The sequence below is a fragment of the Spinacia oleracea genome, chromosome 4 (genome assembly GCF_020520425.1).
Source record: "Spinacia oleracea cultivar Varoflay chromosome 4, BTI_SOV_V1, whole genome shotgun sequence".
In the NCBI taxonomy this organism is placed as follows: Eukaryota; Viridiplantae; Streptophyta; class Magnoliopsida; order Caryophyllales; family Amaranthaceae; genus Spinacia; species Spinacia oleracea.
The window spans coordinates 15,702,462-15,710,835 of NC_079490.1; the positions used below are offsets into that span (position 1 = coordinate 15,702,462).

The following is an 8,374-nucleotide window of genomic DNA, read 5'->3' on the forward strand; positions in this document are numbered from 1 at the left end:
TATTGAATTTTTCCTCAAGAATCGTTTGATTTCGAGTTACCTATTAGGAACTATGGCCGTTTCAAAATTATTGCCAAATCTTTCACTTATTGCCTACACAATGCCTTTGTACTTTTTTTCTTCATATTATCTTATTGGTTTCATTACTTGCAAATTATGCAATGACTTACAACTTTACCAAAAAGTCTCAGTTTAATGTTTAAAACAATGACTTACAAGTTACAACTTTACCAAAAAATTTCAGTTCAATATTTAAAATTGAGGATGTGAACGATATGTCCCAACTTCGAATATCCCGTCCACCATTTTGGAATTTGTTAAAAAAAATTTTGCAACTTTGCAAGATAATATTTTTATCTATTCAAATCCCAAAATGTATTTTTCTTTGATTTTCTTGTTCAAAATTCCAACTCCTTCATTATTCATATGAATCATATGTGAAGTTGATCCTCCCATAGTCCCATGGCGTACTCATTGACTCTCGTCTCTTAGACTTCTTGAGCCATTTCCCTTTTGATGTTCTCCGTTGCTCGTTGTTTCACCCACCTTCTACGCTCTGAACTCCTGCACCCCATCAAACACTCCCTAATCAAACTCTTCTCACAATCAACCCCACAAGTTTCAATGTCGTCCGAAACCCCAGAACAATTAAATTCAACTTCAATGGAAGAAACCCAATTGGCAAATGACCCCAAAACCCCATCAATCTCCCCTTACCCGACTCCATTATCCCCACCATTGCCCCTAATTTCCAAAGAAATCGAGCTTAGCAGAGCCATGTCCGCTTCTTCTAAGGCCACCACCTTTTCTCTTTCCAGGGATGACGTTATCTTTGAGGATCAATGGTTGCTTGTTGTCAATAAACCCTTTGGGATTTACTGTGAGACTGTCTTGTTTTCTGTCCCTCATCTTCTCCAACAGTCTCCTGGTTAGTTTGTTATTCTCTTGAATTAACTGGTTATTTATCTGATTTATTGAAGTTTTGGAATTTTTTATCAGATTTATGAGTTTGTTATTGAATTTTGTGCATAACCTAGTTGCTACTTGCTGATGTGTTTGTTAAATTTAATTTAATTTCTGCATCTTTTATGCTAGGAAAGGCTTAAATTAGGGATGTTTGATTGGATTCTATATTGTTCTATACTTATTGAGATATTGATATTTGCGCAGCCTGTTTGGTAATGAATTAGAGGAAATGGGCATGCAAAATTGTGCTTAAACTAGGAGGTTTTATCTATTTTGATGTCAATGTATGTAACATGTAACAAAGAAATTTACTGTCTCCGTAATTTATAAATGTGGATAGTTGTGGGTGTATTAGGGATTTGAAATGAGAGAAGATGATATCATGTTTGCTTTAGGGGATACATTACCTTGGAATCTTTGATGTTTGAAGTGGTTTTAGATGATATTATGGGCTTTTACGCGTCTTATCACATTTTCTATGAATTTATGTCTCGAAAAAGGTGGTCTGTAAAGTACCGAGGAAGGCAATGATGACCTGAATTTTCGTTCATCGGAGAGGATGGTTATATTATATGACTACATTAGATTTAGTATTTTTCCCACCCCCAATAAAAAACATTAAAAAAATTAAGACAGATCAGGTGGATCGTTTAGTATCAAGCTTCCATGGGTATAATAATTGTCTTGAATCTTGATGTATGGGGAAAGGCTTTGCATTAGTTGTTGTTGGTGTTGTCATAAATGGCTGACAAACTTAACCTTCAAGTAGAAGTTAAAATTATTGGCAGTTTAGCATGATGGAATTTTGAAATTTGGAGAGAAGATCATAAGGCTGCATTTGGAGTAGGGTTTCTCTGAAAAGGCTTTCCTTTGGACGTGGATACCTGATAGTCTGATACTCCTGAATGTTTTGAAACAGGAGTGTTACTGATGGTCTTAATCTTAAAGAGGTTTGACGTGTGGAAGATTATCTTCATTAAAACTTGGTTAGCTGACTTAGCTCCATCAAAATTTGGTAACATGCTGGATGTCAAAAAAGCTCCAATCAGCTGACAAGTGATAACATTGAACAATAAGTTTTCTGTATGGCATATATTAGCTGCTAACCTGTATATCCGCTACATTTCATGATTTGCATCATAACTTTGTGTTCCATTGTACTGCGTGGTTTCAGATTCAGTTGAAGCTTCAGAGTTCCACCTTGCTAACAGGCTGGATCGTGATACAAGTGGTGTAATGGTTATAACCAAATTACACAAAGTAGCTGGCAAGCTTGTCAAGGCCTTTACTGATCACAAGGTCCAAAAAACTTATATGGCTCTTTGTGTAGGTTCTGCACCAAAATGGGACAGGATCAGGTTGCAATCTGGCCATGGTAGGTCTAAATATGGTGCTTGGCGTGTATATGCTTCATCAGTTGTTGGACGGAAACTACCTGGTGGATCTGCGGTGAAGCACATGGAGACTCTTTTCGAGTTATTATCAGTAAATAGGACTGTCCATTTTATAGAGCCATCTAAATGTGCAAAAGATCAAGAAAAAACTGTGGTAGTTGAGGAGAAATCATCAACAGATGCTAACCAAGGAAGGGATGAGATATTGGTCCGAGCTTTTCCAAAGAGTGGAAGGACACATCAAATCCGGCTGCACTGTCAGTACCTCGGAATGCCTATAAAAGGGGATGTAAAATATGAAGGTGTCTGTGAATGGAAAGGGGAGATTTGTGATGGCCATACCCTTCATGCAGAGAGTTTATCATTGGAACACCCAGTTACTGGTCTTCCAGTCAAATTTCATGCACCATTGCCTCTCTGGGCAACCCAAGCTATGCAATCACGATGATTTCACATAGGGGTGAACCAAGTCACACGCCAATATGTTTTTCGAGAACGCCGAGAGATGGTTTGATTGGGACATTTGGATTGGGAATGTGCATTTAAGTTCGGGAAGTGACAGTTCTTATAATCTACTTATCGTGGACTGAAACAGACTTTGTTTCAATTCCTACAACTTGAGCTGTTGAGATACCTTTGACTTGGTCTGCTAATCTTGTTTCTGAGTTCCAATTGATTTAACGAGTTGCGGAATCATACTGAGTTCTGGTTACTCTAAGAAACTACTCAATCTCTGTTTGGACATAGAAATGAAGCTTCTTTGTGGGAGAACTGGATGTTAAAGAACTTTTACGCAAACTCCCAGTTCGAGAATTAGTGCAAGAAACAAAACTGGCATTTGCATCTAATAGTAAACATCATGCAATTAGTCATATGTGGAAATTGGAATTGCTGCTTGTACATTCAGCACTTCTTATTGTGGCAATCAGTACAATCACGTTTCCCATCCTTTTATGGGTTGCTTGCTTGGGTGGTCTTTGCTGGTAAAAGCTTCCCTATTTTGATGGCTTCCCTTCTCATGGTACAAAATTCAGGTTCTTGGTTCTTCTGCTTGCAATGATGATTAGAAGAGGATGGTGAAAATCCAGTGTGTTGGAAGGTGTTTTCCATATATCATCCAGTATGTAATACATAACTTTTATTGTTATAGACTTATAGTGATTACAGCCACATGTGATCTTTTGAAGCAAACTTGCTGTGTTGTCAATTTTAATATGTAGGTGGATTTCGAATAATCAGTTTCAAAATAAAAGTTACAGATGGTTCAAGTTATTGGAAATTATAGGGCACCTTATTTGAGGTCTTTGAATTTTCAATTTTGTTATCTGAACTTTGAACTATCTTGTTTGAAAGTCAGCTCTAATTGGAAGATGTTGGCACTGTCTGCTGCAGAAAGCGGGTAATAAATGGACGGACAAATCTTCATATTTGGACCACCATTCAACAAAAGTAAGCTACTGTAACTCAAAATTTAGGTCTGTATAACAACTTGTTTGAAAATCCAACAATTATTCAATTGTTTAGCTTGCATTGATTAGTTGTTCTTTGATGTTGGGATAAGCTACTAAGTTTTGCATTTGGTTGTGTCAGCACACATGGAATAAACAAACAGGAGAGCTAGCTCCCTGGATATTATATTGCTTATCAGAAACTGCTAACGTTTAGAAAGTATGGCTGTTTAAAAGGAGTCTTAGAAGTTAGAACATATGTAGTATATATTATGGAGTAAATAATAATGAAGAAACCTAATCAAACTGGCCACTGTAAAGAAAACCAAAATCTATTCTATATATTAAAAGGCGTCTATAAGAAAGTATACGTAATAATGAATCTTTTACCACTAAGCTATTACATGTTTCATGTTATCATTGCAAAGAAAATATAAGTAAATGTGAATGTTATTAATGGAGTAACCCGGGGCATCGCCCGGGCCCAACAACTAGTTACTCATCAATACCTGTTTTTCCACCTATCAACTATCAACCCAATGCACCAACTAAGGAGGGAAAATTCACAACTGTAATACGGAAATGCAAAAAAGGAGATGAAAGAATTAGGCAGTCACTCAGTAAACATTAACTGATTTCATTGAGGATTTTAGTAAATATTTTTACGTATTTTTTAACACAAAACCACTGCACATCCCACGGCACAGTATTTCTCCACGTTTCATCAAAGAAGACTTCTGTACTTGTTTTTCTACTATGACCATACACATATTTCCTTGTTCTGTTGCACTAGTTCTTTGACTTCTTTCAGCTAAACTTGCCTAACTTTGCGATTCTGCTGGTTTTGGTTTGATATGTTGTTAGGAAATGTCTAATGAATGAAGCTTTGTCTGGCTATTTGTTTCTTAACTTCGGTTTGATATGCTTGGTATATCTGGTCAACTGATTGAGAAATTTCGAGTCGATTTTATATGGTCATTTCATGGTATCATATCTCTAGAATTCACCATATCCCATGAAAATTACTTATGTTTTAAAATCATGCAATGAACAATGAATACATCTTTATCTCCAATAGACCCTAGTTTACTTATCTCCAAACTTCATTTCTGTTCAGGAAATATCTCCCATATTTATGTCTGTTTTTGGTACTGTCCTTATGCTTGGTTCTGTGAAGGACTTCAGTCTTGAAAATCATCTATGCACTAAAATTGAGGGTCATATGTGCAAGTCAGACCTTGCCATAGCTATTTTCAGTACAATTGCATTCACACTTGGGCACTAGGATTCCCTGGAATGAAGATGGCGATGCATGCCAAAGTTAGAAGCAAGGAAAGGCATTTATAATGCTTTCAAATCTGATGCGGTAATGGGATTCCTTCTTGCTGCCAATGGACTTCTAGTCCTGTATGTCTCAGTTCAATCGGTTTGTCGAGGTTTTACTATGGCAACAATTGGCAGCGATACGAAGAGTCTATTACTGGTTATGGTCTTGTTGGTTCATCCATGGCTTTGCTTGGAAGAGTTGTGCTGACTATGCTGGTAAAGTTGAAAGAAATCTCCCCAAGGGTGGTTCTAGAAATCCAGCTGTAATATGTCAGTATCTCACGTTTGTATTACGGTTTTTCCATCATCCTAGACATTTTTCTTCTGAATGAATGACGGCTGATCCCAATAATATTTTCAGGTGCGACAATGTAGAAGATATTGCTGGGTTGGCCTCTGACTTGTATGGATCCTGTGCTGAACCTTCTTGTGCAGCACTCTTTGTAGCATCAATATCCTCCTTTATGCTTCATCTTCACGGCTATGTCCAATCTACTGATGATCAGCTCCATGGGAATCTTACTCTGCTTGATAACCACACTTTTTGCAACTGACATGTTCAACGTCAAGAGTGTGAAGGACAATAGGACATTGAGCCCTCCTTGGAGCGCCAACTTATTTGAGTATCGGCTGCTCTCATGACAGTTAGACATTGCCGTGGGTACTTTGTTCACTTTTTCTCTCTGTTCAATTTTATGGACATTATGATTGTGAAGATCCGGCACCTATGTTACTTTTAACTCTGGTTGGAGGAAGGTGTCGGATCCTCCGATCCTTCGACATGACTTGACACCCAAATATATAGTGCCCTTGTATGAAACCTAGTACATCTAGACTTCTAGAGTGTTAGAGGAATGTCAGATCCTCCGATCCCTTGTCGGACACGACACCCACATAAGAGGCTGAGCAACATAGTCCGTCACCTTGATGTTTGGTGTGGCAGTTGGCTAGTGTGCTGGGCTCGCCATTTGTTGAGCGATGAAGTACTGCAGGAGTAATGCTTATCGATCAATGAGTCAGTTTTCATTTTGAAATTGTGGTTTATGCTGAATTCGTTCATGTTAATTCTAGATGGGATTGCTTACCCGTACCCAGATGATCTACTTACGGGGTAGCATGTGTAAGGCTGTAAGGTCTTGGCCTAGCCTCATCAAATCCCAGGTATGAGCATGCCCTTCCAACTTCAAAATCTGTTCATATCAGCCTTCACCCCATACCCAGAATACCTACACACAAAAAGATAGGATTTGCATAATTGCATGTTCTAATAATTGTGTTAAACTATTTTCATTGTAGGTCATGTGGCTGAGGTATTCAGGACAAGAGAACAAACAAATGCGATTTTGGTTTGGTTTGGTTTGGTTTTGGGTTATACTTATATTAGGCCATCCGAATACGCTATTGCAGTAGCTATTTATGTAACCGTCAACGGCTGGTGTGTATAGGATTGCAATGGTTATTTGGTTATGCTCAGCTCCGTTACTTTACTGGCCTTACTATTGATGTTTATGGTCCCGTACACCCTTACTCCATTGCTAAATTGGTGCCATGGGATCGGGAACTGATGCTCTTGATTCTGCTGGCATGGGTTGCTGTATACACGCTTCAGAAGCAGGAGGTGCATAATGCAAAGAGATACATCATTACATTGAGGTAAGCATTTTGGTATCCTGGAAGATTTCTGAATATTCACATTGATTATTGATATCTTAGGAAAAGAGTGAATGCTTTTCTTATTTTACAGTGTGGCTTTCAGCAGGCTGGTACTACGGATCATGTCAAAATGCTGGGTCAGAAGGGTCAATCTCACACAAGGCTGCAGTCATTGGCAACACCATTATAAACAACCACCTTCGGTCCTGCACTAAACATCCTCGTCAAATTCATGGCAGTTTATTCGTTCTTGCTCCGGTGGAAGTCCGCAACTTGTCAGCATGTATATCGAGAAGTTAATCAAGTTGCCTATTTCATTACAATTGTGAGCCATCATATTTTGATCAATATTGGGCCTTGTATAATCTTGTACAACTATGAAATAAACTAGGATTAAACCCGGGCTGTTTTTTTTGGTTCTACTACGAGGAGTTCCCACCGCTTTCGGCGAGTGGACTAATCTCCCGCGGGAGTTTGTGTGGGTACTTCGATAGGCAGCATCCCTCTCAGTTGAGGTTTTTTCTATTCCCATGGCTCGAACTCGAGGCATTTGTTAAGGAACAAGAGACCCTTGGTCTTAAACCCGGGGTTGTTGATCATCACATAAGTGTAATTTGTCCTCTACTCATTTAACAGTAGCAACCAAGTTGGGAGTAGTAGGTAACTTGTACCCGTAATTAAAAAAAACAGATAAAAACGGAAGTGCAGATCATTCGCTTCTTCAGCTGGTTTTTTTTACTGATACCATGTCACATGTCACATGTGTGTTCTTACATTTTGTCAAGCCGAAAATGGTAAACTACTACTCCACTACTGGAGTACGGAGTAGGTTTTATTCAGACTTAAAATAGAAGTCTTATGAATCGAAAAAGAGAACGATACGAAATAATCACCAATAAAAAATCACAGTTGCTTTATTTAGAATTCTTTCATTTTTTCTTTGGCTTCAAACTTAAGCATCTACAAGACTACAAATGGGCATGTTCTCAATATGTAAAGATTGTGGGCCGTCATCATCACGGTTCTACCAAGTCTACCATGGAAATTTCAAATTAGTTATCACGTTTGAGGGGTAAACTATTGTTTAAGTCGAATTATGTATAGTTCATCCCGTTTTTATAACTGCAATCTGTTTTATTGACACACACTTTGAAAGTAAACAAACAAAAGAAATTAACATCGGAAGAAGAAATTGAACCGTTGTGGATTACAGAACGGAAAAATACATACTTAACCTAATCCAAAGTCGACTAATTAAAAATTATTTAATCATATTAGCTTCCATGGATGAGATCCTATGTCCCCCACATACATTTACAATTATTTATGATCACAATCCCTTAGATGTGCACATGCGCAACTCACGTGATGATTCTTAATAAAACCCTTCATCCAAAACAAGCAAAACCCAAAAACCCAAATGAGTGGCAATTTCGCTAAATAACACGAAAGCCAAGGGCAAAAACTGAAATCAAGACCCCTTCAGTTCGTGAAAACTCCCAATAAGAACCTGCCACGTCAATCCAGTGACACTCATTTCCAACATGTCAATTCATTATAGGTCCACGTTAGTAATTAATATCCTAT

General features: G+C 38.0%; 2 protein-coding genes across 12 annotated transcripts; both read left to right on the forward strand.

The window, feature by feature from the left end:
• The first annotated feature begins 352 nt into the window (after nt 1-352).
• LOC110792730 (RNA pseudouridine synthase 1) lies at nt 353-7,546 on the forward strand. 11 transcript variants are annotated; one of them, XR_008932789.1, is made up of 7 exons: nt 353-928; nt 2,141-3,480; nt 3,714-3,809; nt 4,926-5,404; nt 5,496-6,295; nt 6,431-6,787; nt 6,879-7,546. XR_008932789.1 is itself a non-coding variant. In XM_056843536.1 (2 exons), exons 1-2 carry the CDS (start codon nt 517-519, stop codon nt 2,806-2,808), a joined length of 1,080 nt encoding a protein of 359 aa, XP_056699514.1. In that variant the 5' UTR covers nt 353-516; the 3' UTR covers nt 2,809-3,632. The 11 variants fall into 11 exon arrangements, 1 of the variants encoding a protein (XP_056699514.1); XR_008932793.1 differs by having other exon boundaries at nt 4,986-5,404; XR_008932795.1 differs by having other exon boundaries at nt 5,044-5,404.
• LOC130471351 (pyrophosphate-energized vacuolar membrane proton pump) lies at nt 5,178-5,688 on the forward strand. The gene is made up of 3 exons (XM_056841412.1): nt 5,178-5,234; nt 5,332-5,417; nt 5,496-5,688. The coding sequence occupies exons 1-3, from the start codon at nt 5,178-5,180 to the stop codon at nt 5,686-5,688; spliced, it is 336 nt and encodes a 111-aa protein (XP_056697390.1).
• Nucleotides 7,547-8,374: the final 828 nt, after the last annotated feature.

Coding starts and splice junctions, on each gene's coding strand:
- LOC130471351 (XM_056841412.1), top strand. CDS start 5,178: ATGGGATTCCTTCTTGCTGCCAATGGACTTCTAGTCCTGTATGTCTCA. Junction 5,235..5,331: donor TGTATGTCTCAGTTCAATCG/GTTTGTCGAGGT, acceptor TTTGCTTGGAAG/AGTTGTGCTGACTATGCTGG. Junction 5,418..5,495: donor GTAATATGTCAGTATCTCAC/GTTTGTATTACG, acceptor TAATATTTTCAG/GTGCGACAATGTAGAAGATA.
- LOC110792730 (XM_056843536.1), top strand. CDS start 517: ATGTTCTCCGTTGCTCGTTGTTTCACCCACCTTCTACGCTCTGAACTC. Junction 929..2,140: donor TCTTCTCCAACAGTCTCCTG/GTTAGTTTGTTA, acceptor GCGTGGTTTCAG/ATTCAGTTGAAGCTTCAGAG.